This window comes from Gekko japonicus, unplaced genomic scaffold, assembly GCF_001447785.1.
Source record: "Gekko japonicus isolate JY-2015 unplaced genomic scaffold, Gekko_japonicus_V1.1 scaffold548, whole genome shotgun sequence".
In the NCBI taxonomy this organism is placed as follows: domain Eukaryota; kingdom Metazoa; phylum Chordata; class Lepidosauria; order Squamata; family Gekkonidae; genus Gekko; species Gekko japonicus.
Window position 1 is genome coordinate 449,406 of NW_015169791.1, and position 17,398 is coordinate 466,803.

Sequence of the window (17,398 nt, forward strand, 5' to 3'; positions counted from 1 at the left end):
AAGGTGGGGAGTGGAGCAACAATCCTGTGTATTTTATATAAGCAGTCTTCCCAGTATATTTAGTAATGGCTTCTGTAAAAGATATGACAGGCAGCATTAATACTTTTAGATTCACCTACTCCAATCCTGTAATCTTGACTGTCCCTTCCATGACAACTCCTTGAAGGTGATAAGTACTGAGAGATTCTGAGAATCACTTGGAGTTGTCATTCAAGTCTGTAAAAGATTAATACTTGATTAGTTTTATCCCCACTCTCCCCTTGACTTCTGCTGGAGCTCTAGGTCAGTTAATCTCCTCTGAATGATTTCCTTAAATAACATTCTTTGCTGTGAAATCAACAGATAGGAAAACCAAGAAAAAGATAGGGGAGACAATTTTAAAGAGAGAGATAGTTCTGGATAATTTAGAGAATCCTTAAAGGGGACTTTCAAAACAGCTGCCTAGATGAACTATAGTATACTGAAGATGCGTTTTATTGTGCATATAGGATTCCAAAGCAGCTTGTAGTGGTAAATTGCTGGTAACTTAAGGACAAACTGCATCTTCCAATGAAACTGTGTTCAAGGAAACCCTGATGGATGTTACAGGTGGAGTTTCAGACCTGTGTTTGTGAGGAGGGATCTAGCTAGCGAGGTGGAGGGGGAGAAGTTTTAAGGTAAAAGTTACTGACACTCTCACAGTACAAGTTTTTCCTTCCTAAGGGGGCTATGCAACTAGCACTGGGCAGTTGTTAATTGATGACTGTGGGCTTGTGTGTACTTTGCCCCTTAATGAATTAAACATTAAAATTAGGGGTCATGTGGATTAATGCATATCTAGTTAGCCTTGTTTATATCTGAACACAGAAGTTATGGTTGGGATCAGTGTCGATATAATGAAAAATTGTATATATATTAATAAACAACATTTCATTATATGCAACATGGCACAAAAAGATGAACAGTTATGCAGCTTTGAGGTCTGCTATGAAAAAGCACAATTAGAGTAAAGTTAAATGTAATAAGATCTGATTTTTATTCTTCCAGCAAACGCAGACAGAATTCATTTTTTCAGTTCAAAAGAATATGGCTTAGGATCCTCCTCATCTGTTTGCATACTGCCAGAATTTTATTAACAGAGTTTGATAAGATTCCATTGGGTTTACTCCATTTCTTCTGATTGAGTTACAGCCTATTTTTATGTGAGAGAAGGCACAGTTCCTTGATTCATGCAACAAATCAAATATTAAATGCTAGGCTCTAGTTGAAAGAAAGCAGGCCAGTTTTCCTAACAGCTTTGCTAGCAAAATGAATTTATTTTTAAATACCTTATTCTGTAAACTTCATCTTTTTTTGACTCTCCACTGAACCAAATGGCTTGGTTAAAAGATTTCTCATCCAGAAAAGAAATTTCTCCAACTCTCTTATGAAACATTCTCTTCCTTAATATATTTACAGTGCAATCCTATGTGGGGGAATGTCTTCAGGGAGCTGACTAACCTTTAGGCTGGCACATCTCTGATATATGCCTGCATAAGGGTCAGTTAAACCTGCGGCCAACCACCATCCTTAGGATTGTACTGCCTGTTTAGTAGTTCCATCAAATATTTATGGTCCAAGTTCGGGATAATTGGCCTGCATAAAATGATTTCCTGACAAAATTCAGTCGCAGAATTCTGCATAGAATCTGTATACCACATTAATTGTTGAGCAATGAAGATATCAGTTTTCTTTGCTCAGAAAGTGATTTGAAGCAGATAGATGCATGAGTAAAATAAAGTGTAAGGTATACAGATATGTTCCTCTCAGTACTACACTTATTTGATTCATAGACTGCAATAAAAAGTATGCAGTACAAGAGCTGTGACAGAACCTTAATACATCTGTATGTTTGGAGAGAAGTATTTTTGATGATAAGGCCTTAATGTTGGAAATTACAAGATAGTTTTACAATATGAAGAGTGTGCATATATTTAATTGTAATGGGTCAGCTTTTTAAAGTGCAGTTAATAGGCATAGTCTCATTTAACAACAGATCAATATCTAATCACATGTAGTGAGGATCAAGCACTTTGTTGGCATCATACTAAAACATAGTTAACATTGGATTAGAAATCCCTGTTTCTGGGATGTCCCAAGTATATGGAACACTGTAGTCTAGAGCACTCATCTCTCCGTTTTTGTGTGTCTCAGAAATATGACAAGTATTATAACATGGCATTCTGCAGCTAAAGTTATTTCATAATTGCTGTGGGATTCTGAAGTTGATCAAATTAGTAATGCGAATTCTTGTGTAATTTGAGTGAGTACATCCAAAGTATTGATTGAAAATTGCCACAAAAATATTAGTCAAGATATTTGTTTCAAGTTCTTATTAATTAACTACGTTATAATCATGTAGCAAGTCATAGAGTAGTCTCTAAACAGTATGGGTGCAGACCTGATGTTTCAGTGAAACTTCATTTTAGCTCTTTGACACTTTTCTATTTGTCTGGAAATACAGCAGTCTGTCATAGTAGTGAATGCTATAAAATGGTTTGAAATGTTTTTCACTTATTTGAGGTGGTTAATGTCTGTGGTCTGATCAGCATGATGTGTTTCCATGGAAGGGGCTTCCCTTAAGTAAAGTGGGTAATAACAGAGCAAGATTTACTTTCTGATTGTAGAGACCAGTAGGACACTCCTAAGCAGACTTATATCATTTTAATCCAATTGATTTGAATGGATTTAGAAGGGTCTAAACTCAGCTTAGGACTGAACTGAAAAGCAATAAATATCTGCAACATTGCTGATACTTTGGAAAAGCTAATTTTGCCCTGTAAGTCATTGCACTTTTAATGGGTAAAGTAAAATGAGACTGATGTGATAAAAATGGGTGTCAGCCATTCTTCAATGTGTTGCTTGACTTAAAACAAAATGAAGGTGCTGAATAGGTTGTCCTAAGAATGGTTTGAGACTGCATCGTATTTTGCATAAAACTAGAACAAAATGATTCCTTCCATCTTGGTTGCTTGATTTCATTTTCCCCCTAATAGTTCCTAAAATGTCAAAATAGACAAGTTGTTGAGGAAATATGTCACCCTCGTCAATAGACCAGGTGGAATTAAAATAGCTGCAAATTACTGTCATTTGTATGCCACTTTCTATAATTATGCATTTAGGATGTAATTCTGTCATTGAATGTGTGAGTAATGATGCTCTGGATTGCAGCCTCGGATATTAACATAGTTAAACTTAAAACCATATTGCCCTGTTTTGACAGGATATACTTTATATCTCACAGCACTAGTTGATATCTATAACTTTGTACAAGGTATACCACTGTGTCTTCTGGCTATGGACATGTTTCATCCCTTGTTTCTTGCCTTTCTTTTTTTTGTCCTAACTATATATTGTACTGCATTTTTGTGAATATGCAGCAGAAGTAACAGAAATGTTTTTCTTGGTAGGGAAGCTAATGCAAAGAAATGATTGGCCAGATACTGAACCCACACTTCAGGTATATACTTCAGGTACTTTACAGTGGAGTCCTAAACAGGGTTATGGCCTTCTTAGCACATCAAACTCAATGCTCTTAGAAGATTGTAACTCTGTTTAGAATGACATTGTTAAGTGTGTTACTTTGGGGTCAGAGTATGTTAGTTCTAAAAATGTACATAAAACAGTGGCTGTTGTAAGTTACCTTTATAAATAATTTAGTCAGAGTACAAGTATGTTTACTTCCTGTGATATACATGGGTATAAATAATTTAAAATGTCTAGCTGTAGTGAACCTCACCATGTTTCTAAACCAATTGGTTCCATATGGAAGTTAGTTATTAAAATCAATATGGTTTAAGAGTTCTGGCTTTCATGCCTTTTAGAAGCTGTAGCCTAACAGGTTGTCCCCAGTTAACTTAAAAAAAAGACATTGTCTTTCAAAGTGTTGAGATGGCAGAGCTGAAGCATTTTTAGAATGTATGTTTGTTGAATTCCCTGTGTATGCATTTTGCCAGTGAGCTCATTAAAATTAATTGCAAAAGAAAACTTAGCAGAACCAGCTTTGCTCATAAATTGCTGTACTTAAAATTTCTCAGTGAAGTCTTTTGGTAAGAATAAGTTCCAGTTTTGGAGATAGACAGATAAAACATTAACAGGATTATGAAGTTCTGGTACAGTTAAATAAATGTAGAATAACTCCATATTATTTTGCATTGGTACCCATGCCCATTATAATAATAATAATAATAGAAACTACCACTCCATAGCAAACTTTTTTCCTAAATTTGAAATCTGGACAAAATATGTTTATTGGTAAAGCTGGTAAGATTTTAGAAATAAAACAATCTTTTTAGTGTGCTTGAAAAATAACATGATGCTTATCATATGGCAATAGAAAAAAGTGTTATAAAACTTTGGCAAAGAACATTGCCTCATTGTATATTTTAATGCAAATCAACAAGTTCAAAAAGAATATCTTCTATGCGCCCATGTTTCAACTCTGGGAAACTAAAAGATGGTGTTTTCTTCTGATTTCATCTTTTCTACTTCAGATTCCTGCTTTATTCCTATGAGGAAGAGTAGGTTTTATACTCTGCTTTTCTCTACCTTAAGGAGGCTCAAAGTGGCTTACAATCACATTTCTTTCCTCTCCTTAGTCTCCCACTTTGTAACGTTGGTGAGGGACCAGATTATTTTTGAATTCTATGCTATGAATTTTAAAACACACTAATATCTGATGCTTACAGATACCATCAGCACTGGAAAAATTACTCCCAACAGTATTCTTATGATGTGAGAATATAATGTTATAACACCCAGAATATCAAGAGTATGCTGTCATTATTGAAGGACTGAGAGTATTTCCTGGGGATAATGCAATTATTGATGCAATAGTTGAACACTCTTATTTGTTTTACTTTAAGGGGTTAATGCTAGTTACAGGTTTGTTTGTTTTTCCAAAGTTCCCAAACATTTCTCCCCTTAGAGGTGGAGTGTGATATAAGAAAAAGTAGCCAGCATTCTCTCAAATGTTATTTTTATCAGACTGGTGTATTGTATGACATAAGTACATTGCTGCATTACAAACACACATTATTTAATTTTGTATGAAACAATGTTCTAAAGGGAAAGCACCTAAGATGCTTATAGTTTTATTTTGTATGTTGGCTGTATTCTATTTGTTTTGCAGTAGTTTAGTAATAGTCTCATTACATCTGTGTTTCATGGTTTGAATAAAATAAGTTCTTTCTTCTTTGTCTCCAGGTTTCTTGCAGTTACACAGTTTTCTCCTACCCATGCCAGAAAAGCCTTTCCTTGCTTTGACGAACCTATCTACAAGGCCACGTTCAAAATCAGCATCAAACATCAAGCAACCTATTTATCGTTGTCCAATATGCCTGTGGAAACTTCTGTTTTTGAGGAAGATGGATGGGTTACAGACCACTTTTCACAGACACCCCTCATGTCTACATATTACCTAGCCTGGGCCGTTTGCAACTTTACGTACCGTGAGACTATCACTAAGAATGGTGTTGTGGTAAGTATTTTTAAAGCCTTTAGTTCATATATTGCATTGCAAATCCTTGCTTTTTGGAAGATGTGCTCTGATTAAAACATCTTCATATTCAGTTCTCATAACATTATTTTGTCTCAAAATATTTTATGGCTTTTTAGCCATTCAGTTTGGAGAAACACTTTACTCTTGCAACCCAATCTGATCATTTGCATCAGCAAATATGATCCAGGAAGAGAGAGCATAAGTTTAGACTGCCTTAAGCTAGTATTAGTGCTTTTATGTATGAACAAGTGCTTAAATCCAGCCTAAAATTTCCATAGACGGAAGGAGATTTATGCCAATTCCACCCCATGGCAGACCTCTGAACCACTAAGCTATTACTGGATGGATCCCCTGTTACCACACTCCCACAAGCATGTGAACATATCTTCAGATTAACATGGGGAATTGGCATGCATGTTTTTGCAGGGCACAAAAACCTGGGATCTTTTACCTAAGGGGTAGCTGTGAGTAGCATGTTTTAGCAGAAAAAAAGATGACAGAGACCTGGTTTAAAAGGAATATAGAGTTTATTGAGGGATTTGATACAGTAGCAGGGGCAGGGTGGGCAAATACTAGCTGTACTAAATCAAGGCACAGAGACATTCCTTGTCGTAAGTAATATAGCAATAACAACCAAACACTTAGCAGAGCTACTCCAGTTTTGAGCAGGAGCTACTCTTTGAGCTGAAGGTGTACATGTGGGAAAATGGGGAATAGGACAGAGGAGAAGTGAAATCAGTTAGTCAGAAATGTCCAGTCTTCCGGATGTAAGGGCCTAAAGAGCAGAGAGGAGCAAAGTGCTATTTCTCTGTGTGGTGCAAGTGTGGTTTGGAAAAGTAGATAGATCAGATGGGGAGTAAAGAGCCTGTCCTGGTTTTTGAAGAAATCAGATGAAAGAAGGAGGAATCCAGTGTGTGTTGAAGCCTCTGTTGCAGTTCTGTTGGTAGCCAGGATCAGACTACAATTACTGGCACTAAAGCCAGGTTGATCAATACTGTTTTTGTCCCTTATTATAAAATGGGTTCTTTTCAGGAAACAAAAGATTACAAGAGAGGATAAAGGAATACTTAAAAGATGGCAAACTGATGAAATGGCACTGGGGAAGGGCAACAGGAAGGGAAGTTTTTGATTGAATTATAATTCAGGATTACAAAACTGGAGACATGAAGCTAAGTCATGTATTTGGAAGAAACCTGAAGACAATTGGAAGATATGAATTGGGGGTGCCAGACTGTCATGGGGAACTTAATGTCTAAATTAAGTTAATGGTCAGTGATCTCATATCATGTAAAAGGCAATACAGGAAGAGGCATCATTGTCTTTAAGGCTGGTGTGGCTTAATTGCTGTCATCCTGTTGGCACATCCTGATTTCTTCCAAAAGGCTTCCTTGGGAGCGTATGCTGTGGTCACAAGATCCTCTGTGGTGTTCACCACTGCAAGATTTGCTGTGTAGTTGCTCCCCATGTTCTGTATGTGTCTTGTGGGACTTGCTCATGGTGTTACAAGTGTAATACATACATTCAGGCTGGGAGGAAGGGGTGTGCAGATGAAAGTGGGGGGGGGATGGCAAAAAATTTTTGAGGGGACTTTTGGGTTGTAGCAAGAAGGGGTTGGGGACGAAGTCACACTTTGCTGATGGAATGCCTCTCTCTCTCCCGCTCTCAATGGAAATCTTATTTATTTATTTGGATTTATATCCCACCCTCCCCTTAATGGGCTCACAGCGGGTTCCAACAGTATAAAAATACAATACAATTAAAACCACATTTAAAACACAATATAAAATAACATAACTCATATATGCCATACAACTGTAGTAAAAAGTCAGATACCTCAGTGATTGATGGTAGTAGGAATTTAATTTTCCAGAGATCTATAAAATTTTGAATCTCAGACCCAGGCTACAGATGGGGACCAGCCCAAGGAGGGGGGGACACCCACTGTCTCAACCGAAAGCCTGGTGGAAGAGCTCCATCTTACAGGTCCTGCGGAATTGTAATAAATCCCACAAGGCCCTGATGTCATGGGAGTTCATTCCACCAGGCTGGGACCAGGGCCAAAAACCCCCCGGCCCTGGTCAAGGCAAGTCGGGTGTCCCTAGGGCTGGGGACCACCAAAAGATGTTGATCGGTGGACCTTAGTGCTCTACAGGGCCTATATGGGGAGAAGTGGTCTCGAAGGTATGCTGTCCTTGGCCGTATAGGACTTTAAAGGTAAGTACCAGCACCTTGAAACGGATCCGGAATTCGATAGGCAGCCAGAGCAGCTTGTGCAGCACCGGGCGGATGTGCGCCCGCACAGGCATCGCCATCAACACCTGTGCTGCTGCATTCTGCACTAGCTGCAACTTCCACAGCAGAGTCAAAGCCAAAATATTTAGATATTTAGATAAGTTTCTTTCATAAAAGAACATCTGCAAAGAGCATGGGGATTTCTGATACCCCTGGCTTTATTAGGGAGCAAGAGTGGTCTTATGGTAAAGATGCTCATGGTGTTACAAGTATAGTACATACATTCAAGCTGGGAGGAAAAGGTGTGCAGATGAAAGTGGGAGGATGGCAACACCCCCATTCTCCAAGAGCAGCATTTTTTGAGGGGACTTTTGGGTTGATGCAAGAAGTGGAGGTGATGAAGTCATACTCTGCTGATGGAATGCCTCTCCCCCCCCAATAGAAATCTGAAGCCAAAGGTTAAACAAATATTATTTAGATAAGTAGAACAAAGTTTGCATCCAGTAGCACCTTTAAGACCAGCAAAGTTTTATTCATGGTATGAGCTTTTGTGCACATGCACAATTCCTCAGAAAAAAGTGTGCGTGCACGTGAAAGCTCATACCTTGAATAAAACTTTGTTGGTCTTTAAGGTTCTACTGGACTCAAACTTTGTTCTACTGCTTCAGATCAACATGGCTACCCAGCTGGATTATTTAGATAAGTTTCTCTCTTAAAAGAACATCTGCAAAGTACATGGGGATTTCTGACACCCCTGGCTTTTTTAGGGAGCAAGAGCTTTGGAGTTGTCTTATGGTAAAGATACTAATCCACAGAAGCAGCCTTTCAGTTGATCTCATTAATCCAGTTAGTGATATGGTGGTAACTTACATTATAAACAGTGATTCTAGACTACACTTTGTTTAACTGTGTGTCTAGGACTGGTTCACATAGCCATGAAATTAAATGTAGAATATCCATAGTATAACTAGTCACTTGGAAGAGTGCCTCAGGTCCTTTTTTGTTCTGTGTGTATAATGCATATGCATGATATGGGAATCCAGAGTGATCCATGTGGTGTGTATACATGATTTTGTTTTGTTTTTAAAGTCATGAAGTCAAGCATGTCAAGCAGTATTGATTACTATATACTCTGTGCTCTTCTAATCAAGCCATTTTATTATATGAGTAAGTAGTTCCTTAAAGACTAACAAAATACCTGGCAGGGTATGAGCTTTCGTGAGTCACCACTCACTTCTTCAGATACTCACAAAATCTCATACCCTGCCACATATTTTGTTAGCCTTTAAGGTGCTACCTGGACTCTTGCTCTTTTCTTCTGCTCTTGTCTTCTGGGTAGACTAACATGGCTACCCATCTTGATCTATGATCTGAGTAGTCACATTTTCCAGAACATAAAATGTGTTGAGACATGGTGGCATGCTTACTGCAAAGGCAACAGCATTTCACCATCATATATATGGGGGTGTCAACAGTACAGAGAGTATCAAGATAGCTGCTGCTGAATTCCATTGGCCACATCTGTTTTTGCTACATACATAGATTAAATGTTGCTGTTTGTAACATGGGATAGTGTTTCAGTTATCAGGCTAGGTTTTTAATGCAATTTTGCCACATAGTCTTCTTCCAGTCCATTTCAGCTGTTATATCTGTTAGGGTGATGCGCAGATGGAATGCAGTGTTTCTGAAGATTGTTTCAGCCATGCCCTTGTGAGCAGCTGACTACATGTACAAGGCTGTAGAGTAGCATTCCCTGTATAAGTCAATCTGTTGGTGGGGTTTTACTACCCACACCCTTCTCTTTAGTTCTCCACAGTGAAGGAACCATTCAGTTGTCCTAAAACATGGTTTATGCTTATTGAGAAGAGACCCACAAGTTTCTGTATGTGGTTTTTAAAAAGTCTTATGTATGTCAGCTTGCTTTTATTTACATATATCAAGTGCAGAGCTGTGTAACAAGCCAAAATATGCATCAAGAATTGTGCCAGCTAAGTAGATTATTAAAAAAGCCACTCTTGCCAATTTATACAGTGCTCGGGGGGGGGGGGACCCTGTTTTTTCACACCATGCTTAATCCAAACAAGAAAAAAATAGATGTGTTAGAAGTAGAATTGCAAATTGAGAGTTGAGCAATAGAGAAGTCTCTCTTCCTGACAGTTACCTTAAAAAAAAAAAAGCAGTGGTTTCTGTAGTATTCTGTTCTTCTGTCCTTTGTGTATAGTGATGTTACATGAAACCAAGTAGAAAGGGTCTCAGCAGTTTATCTTTTATTATGCTCCATCTACTCACTGGAGTGCACACAGGAATGAACACTGGGGAGGCAGCAGTCTATCAGGTCACCAAGATGAAGTACTTGTACCGTTTTAACAGAACACTTAACATGGAAGGAGGATAGGAACTATATTGAGAAATATAATTCTTGGAGGGAGAGGCTGCATCCTAAGGACTGTGTTGCTTCTCTTAGGCTTCTGTTTAGAGCCAAATTTTTGTTGTTTTTTTAATGAAAGAAGAAAGACTGATTATATAACTTTATTGGGCTAGTTTCCCTATATTTGTGTTGAGTAACAAATATGTATTTTTAAAGAACCCTTCAGTAATACCAAAACATGATAATTGGAGGGAGTGTTCAATGGCTTCAACAAAGTTGCATGGTGGCTTCATCATTATTAATCTCTTCCTGTAAAAAGATTTGTCGTCAGTTATACTGCACCATACTTGTAGTGGCTATGTAATGCTTAAACATTTTAGTCAGGGGAAAAAAAAACCCTTTGCTCTAGAAACTCAGCTCTCCTGCTGCTTGGTCTAATGGAGGTTTGCTTTTACCTGTATGAGAATGGGAGTTGATGCACTTGAATAATTCTCAAATTCCATGAAGTAAAGAGCGATGAGGCACAATGACATTAATTTTGGAGAGCATTGTAAAAATGTTTTGGATTAACAAAGTTCATCTTTATAGGTCTTTGACTCGTAGAAGGACATGAAACACCAGGGGCAACTGTCCCATGTGCTGCCAGCATGTAGATACTATAGTTGTCATTGTATGTGCGCATATGCAATATGAGATCAGGAGTGAGGGATTTTAATTTTTAATACCTCAAGCATCTGTGTTGAATGGGAGCTGCCATCCTCGCTGCACCAATTAGGGCGTGTAATGTCATGGGCTGCAATTACCTGTGAGTGACAAAGTTGTATACACTTCACTAGGCCAGAACATCAGTCTTCTTGAGAGAAATGTTGTGGAGGCTTAAACACAGGGACACTGCTTGGCTTACTCTGAGCAGTTCTATTTCTGCTCAGCTATATTCCTATGATGAGCCAAACTAAATGTGATGGAGAACTTGTGGTTGCAGTGAGTTTGCCATTGCCATTGTGAAATGATTTTAAAATGTTGCAAGGGCTCTCTCAGGAGCTCTTTCTCCCCTGCCCTGTGCCTTTTAAAGTGCAGAAAGAGCTATACCCCCTGGGTTGGGTGAGTAGAAACTCCACGTCATGGGCCTGATCAAGATTGGGCTCCATGGTATTTTAAAATCACTTTAAAATAGCCATGGTGAACACATGGCAGGCATGAGGTCTCTGTTACATTTAGTTTGGCTCTGAATGATGATTTATTAGCAGAGCCAAGGTTTAATAAGTTATTATATAGCACTCAAGTACAGACTGGGAAAGATTGGCATGTTGTATTCACATTATAGGACTGACTGTAATGATATAGTAGGCACAAGGCAATCTAATTCAGCCATCTACCCTAATACAGGATTTCCAATGCAATGGATCACCTCTTCCTCCTATATTAAATGCCTCTATGAACAGGGCAGGAGCTGCGGTGGCTCAAGTGGTTAAGACGCTGAACTTCAGGCTGTGGAAGGTCGGTAGTTCAGCAGTTCGAGACCCGGGTGCTGCAAGACGGGGTGAGCGCCTGTCTCTAGTTCCAGCTCCTGCCAACCTAGCAGTTCGAAAGCAAGAAATTGCAAGTAGATAAATAGGTACCACTTCAGTGGGAAGGTAACAGCGTTCCGTGCGCCTTGGTGTTTAGTCATGCCGGCCACATGACCACGGAAACGTCTTCAGACAGTGCAGGCTCTTCGGCTTTGAAACGGAGATGAGCACCGCAACCCTAGAGTCGGATTCGACTGGCTTTCGAGCAAGGGAACCTTTACCTATGAACAGGGCCGGTGCCAGGGTTTTTTTTGCACACTAGGTGAGGCTACCTTCTGGTGCTCCTCCCCCCTGCGCTCACCAATTTTTAAACATAAATGCATTTAAGGAAGACTGAAAAACACAAAATTTGAAAATGCTACTTTCTTTCTTTTTTAATTGTGAGAGCAAGTAATACAATCTCTGAGAGGTAGTTTAGGCTTAGAGAGTAACTGGGCCAAAGACATTCAGTGATCAGTAATCGGGAATTTTATCCCACATCTCCATAGACCTAATGGTTGCAAACATCCCACTCTATTTCATCAACTAAAAATATGACATATGGGGAAAAGGCAGTAAGGAAAGCATAATTTCAGTAAACTCACAAAGCCCTAAAGCACTGCATTTTAAAATCTGAACTGAGCTGCTGCCACCCCGGGCACAGGCTGTTATCAGGCGCGCGTTGCCTGACCCGAGATAGAGGCAGATGAGACACTGCACTTTGTTGTGGGAGAAGGAAAGGGGGTGGGAGCTGCAGAGATCGCTTAACATGGCAATGCTCCTGCTGGGAGGAGGCTCATCCCTTCGCAATAGTGGCAGCAGGGAAGTGTTACAATCAGGCTGGACGGGTGGGCACGAGGAAGGCAAAGGCGAAGATGGAAAGGATCCGCCGCCTCAGCCAACTTGCATACAGCCACAGGAATGGGACTCCCTGTGCCATGGGGGAGTCCCTGCTGCCTGCCACGGAGAAAGAATGTACATAAAAGTGGCCGGAAGAAAAGGCGAGCTGGGTGGCAGGGGGAGGAGAAGCTGGCGGCGCTTCAAGGCTTTCTTCTCCGCCCCACAAGCCACTTTTTCCTTTAGTCTCTCTGGCAGGTAGGGCTGAGGAGAAGCAACTCTGAAGCCACCCGGTCGCTGCCAAGGGCCCCCCTCCCCTCCGGCCCCTTCCACTACAAGAAGCTCTGTGGAGGCTGGACTGTTTACAGCCATTTGTGTGCAAAACTTGTGAATAACTTCTGGGGTGACGGGAAAATGACGGGAGGCTATCACGGAAGAAAAGGGGAAATGGCTGGCAAGCCTCCTGATAGCCTTGCTAGTCGTCTCCCACACACACACACACACACACACACACACACACACACACACACACACATTGACCAATGCCTTTATTCAAGAGGGGGCTTAGCGCCAGCCCCTGCCTTCCAAACTATTCACACCTTCTATCGCAGCCCGAGGACAAAACTAGTGGGGGCTGGGCCCCCCCTGAGACACAGATCTTGAGGGGCTGCTGGTACTGCCAATGGGAGGCCCGGGGGGACGGAGGGGGTCCATGTGGTCCAGGCCACGGGACTGAGGGAGAACTGTGGTAAAGGGTCAAAGTCGGTGGACTGGTTCTCAATAGTCCCGGCCTAGAAGTAGATTTCACCCACCAGGCACGGGAACACAAAAATGACGATCGCAGCCTGTGTTTAGCCCACTGACTCTGTGAGACGCTGGGAGACTGCGGCACAGAGTGCGAGGACACTCTCCTCCCCCCATCTCCCTGAATCTAACTGCCCCCCACGGACCCCGTCAGGACCCTCATTAAGGTCTCAGCCCCACAAGGTACAGCTGTTGTGAGGTTAAAAATACCAAATCCCCTCCCGGCCCGGGGCCGGATTCATGGCGGTGGCGGGGAGGGATGGCAGTGGTGCCCAACAGGGCTCCCTCCCAGGCTCCTGCAGCACATTGGCCGGCTCTTGAGGGCCCCTTGTCCAGCCACACTGCTCAGATCCTGCGCACTGTTTGCGGTGGGGTGGGTGGGGTGGAGAGTGGGTGCCACTGTGGGGGTCCCGCAAAGCCAGGCCACTGAGAAGCAGGAACTGGCCCCTGATCCCTCCCCCCCCTCCGCTCACCCCCTAGGTGCTGGCTGCCTCACCTCAACGGGCTCCCTCCAGAGAGATTGCTGGAGTTCCTGAGCCAGCCAGGCAAGAGCAACAGGACTTTTGGTGAGGTGTGGGAGGGGTGGGTGGCAGGCCAGCGTGGCGTCTCCTTCCAGGGGGCGCTCTAGGTATGTGCCTAATTGCGTCTGTGGGTGATCCGGCCCTGCCTACGAATAAATATAGATTTACCAAGCATGGGCCCATGCATTTATAAGAAAAGTCACTTTTTCTACTGTCTGTTTTTTACCTTGATCCTTATCATTATCAGTGAAATGGGAGAAAATGTCCTCTGAATTCTATAATTTAATTAGTCTCTTAATATGACACAAGACTGTTCAACTGAACACCTTCTTTATTGGCACTGCTCTACTCAGTTAGTTGATGCCGTCCTTGAAGCTCTGATCCTGGGAAAAAAGGGAAAGGAAAGACCATCCCTAATACTATCAATCAACCTTTATTGGCATAACATGCAGAACATATGACTCAATTTGCAAGGAATACTGAATGTGTTCTTGAAGTTTCATACAGAAATTTTGCAACCGTTTCAATTATTTCATGATTCTGGGTTGTCAGCAAAAAGTAAATGTGACATTTATCAGGTTTCCCTGAATACTTTCTCAACCATGGCTCAATGAATGTAAGGCACAGGTTCAAGTAGAAAGTACATGAAAGAAACACATGTTCAAGAGTTTCTATCTCCTGCTTAGTGCAGGAACACAATCTACTGTTGAATGGGATTTTTTAAAAATCTTTCATATAATACTGCTGATTGCCAGGGCTATTTTTGGGCAGAACGCACAGAAATGGAGTTTTAGCTGGCTTCAGAGTTGGCCACGCCACTACAGCCAACCCCCCCAGCGACTCCGAGGCGGGCGGGCCGGGGCCCCCCCTGGAAGGATTAGGGAGGCATTTAAATGCTTCCCTGTGCCTTCCCCGGCCTGTCCAAGGGCCAGCTTGCCCAGGCTCCCTGCAGCCGCGGGGTGCCCGGGCAAGCCAAGGGAAGGCATTGGGTGTGGCCTAACACGCTAATGAGCTGTGCTGTCAGGGGTGTGTCCTAATATGCTAATAAGTTTCTGCTGTTGGGTGTGGCCTATTATGCTAATGAGTTCCTGCTGGGCTTTTTCTACAAAAAAAATCCCTGCTGATGGCAAGACAGTATACCTTGCTAACATATATGCTCTGCATTGCCCCAGGCAGTGTTCCCTCTAAGCTGAGTTAGTGTGAGCTAGCTCACAATTTTTTAGCCTCCAGCTCACACATTTCTGTCTTAGCTCAGGAAGGATGGCTCAAGAGCCAACTGATTCATGCAGTAGCCGAATCGCTCGCTCACAACTTTAATGCCAGTTGCTCACAAAGTAAAATTTTTGCTCACAAGACTCCAGAGCTTAGAGGGAACATTGGCCCCAGGTTCATTAAACAAGTTAGATACTCAGCCCTATGTCCAAAAGGTAAAAGCCCCAAATTGAGGGGTGAGCATCTACTTTTTGCACTGCTCATCCCTAATACTAGGTAACAAAATGGTATCAGCTTTTATGCTGTATCAGCTTTCATACAGCTTTCATGCTGATACAGAAAAAGGTTAATATGAATCAACCGTATGAGATGCCTCACCAAATAGCATTCGAGATGCTCCAGAGAAAGCTTCTACTTGTGATGAAGTAGTTATGGATGTTCATTTAATTTTAATTTTATTTGGGGATTCCAGGAAGGGCATGATTTTTGTTACACACTTTATCCTCAGTTCATTTGTTGTTCAGATTTACTCAACAATTATCATTCTGAATTTTTTGGCTGATTGTAGATATTCTAAATTTGTACTCTGTGTTTTGCAATACCAAGTGTTCCAATAAATCACATCTTCATGCCTGGATTTTGACTTTGGTAGATATTTTTGCCAGTAAAAAAATTCTCACTGTGATTTTTATGAATGGTGAACAAAAAGGAATGCATACATTGACAAAATGAATTAATCTGAAATGCAAATGAATGTTCATATAAACCTAGCTAGTCTACGTGTTAGAGCAGATAAGTGGGCATTTTGTGTTTTGGGATATTTCAGTACAGGTAGCATACTGCATTCCTTTGTAGATGCATAAAGAATTCTGGACACTGGTTGGTGCTCTTCTGGTACTTCTGTCAGCTATGAAGCAATTACAAAACACAAACTTACTTATGTACTTTGAGACAAAGCCAGCTTTCTAATAACAATTCTTACTGATTTAAGTTTTGCTGTTGTGCAGTTTCTGACTAAGTTCTAGGTCACTTACATCTCCCCAAGGATTAAAACAGTTGCTCAGTAGAAATTGCTGACTAAATGAACACAGCATCATTACTTTAAAGATGTGCACTTCAGTAAAACCCAGCAGCATGCACTCTTGCAGTGCCTCAGAAAAAGATCTGCCACAAAGCCAGTGTGAAATTGTGGCAAGAGTGTTGGACTGCAGAAGCTCTCCGTTACCTTCTTCTTGCCAGCCAGCTACCAATTCCCAGCAGTCTGTCCTCCAGCTCTCAATGCACATTTGGAGCCTCTAACTAGGGAGACCTTGACTCAGGCTCCTTCTCTTCCTGTCAACTGCTTGCACTTCATTGCAGTCTCTTGGGGGCCTAGAAAAGTTAGACCACTGGATGTGCATTTGGACACCTGTGAAATCCTGGGCTTTTTGCCATCATAAAATAAACTTCATAAAACCTGCCCCTAAAGCATTTAGCTGCATGTTAGAATCAATCACAGCCACGTTGTCACCTTTCAGTGCTGCCAAATGTATTTCCTGTCCATGACTCAAAAGAGTCTGTTCCAGAGGTTACTGTGAAATATTTAATGTAAAAATTACATAAATCAATGAGGAACGTGAGGGCCAGAAATCAGCAATGTCTGGTGTATCCATTTTTCTTGAAAATACCAACACCTAATGGCTAACTAAATATAATTGCAAGATTTAGAACTAAACATTCTTCCATTGTTAGAGAGGAAAACATGGATGGATTACCTAGAAATTATTTTGTAGGGTGATTTCTGGCCCCCACTTTTTTGCCTAATTTTTGTGGCCTGATGTTTTCTTATAATGTACCGTTTGGAACTTGGCTTGCCAGTAGCTGCTGTGTGTGATTTGTTGAGCAAACCATGTACAGATTTGTTGTATTTTTATGCTGCAGAAATCTCATACTTTGCATACATGTGCAATTCTGAATGTGGTCATTGCGTATTTAGCAGTGTGTGTTCTACTTGAGTTATTTATGACTAGTAATATGATTAGGCACATGTTGGTTTAGTTCATCTCTCCCTTATATATAAAGCCGTAGTGGGCTCCAACGTTCCAAATGTACACCTTTAGTGTTTGGCCGCAAGAACTGTCAGTCAGAAGACGCTGGCTGGGTTGACTGGCTGCTTTGTGCAGTCCCGCCCAGCGTTTCAAGGTCTTTTGCATATGGAAGCTGATTGGACTTCACTCCATTCCACACCTCAAACTCCCCCCCCCCAGGCAGTTGGAATTGTCAGTTGCATATGGAACCTATTGTATTCTGAGGTAAAATATGTCCTCACTAACAACACATCACTTCCCCTTCAAAAGAAACAAACCCAATAACACAATCA

The 17,398-nt window shown here is 41.2% G+C and overlaps 1 protein-coding gene across 1 annotated transcript in view; it reads left to right on the forward strand.

Moving 5' to 3' along the window:
• TRHDE (thyrotropin-releasing hormone degrading enzyme) overlaps positions 1-17,398 on the forward strand; it is a 469,626-nt gene that overhangs the window by 1,596 nt on the left and 450,632 nt on the right. The window contains exon 2 of the mRNA XM_015417024.1: positions 5,224-5,497. Coding sequence (XP_015272510.1) covers positions 5,224-5,497 — 274 coding nt within the window. The remainder of the gene's footprint in view (positions 1-5,223; positions 5,498-17,398) is intronic.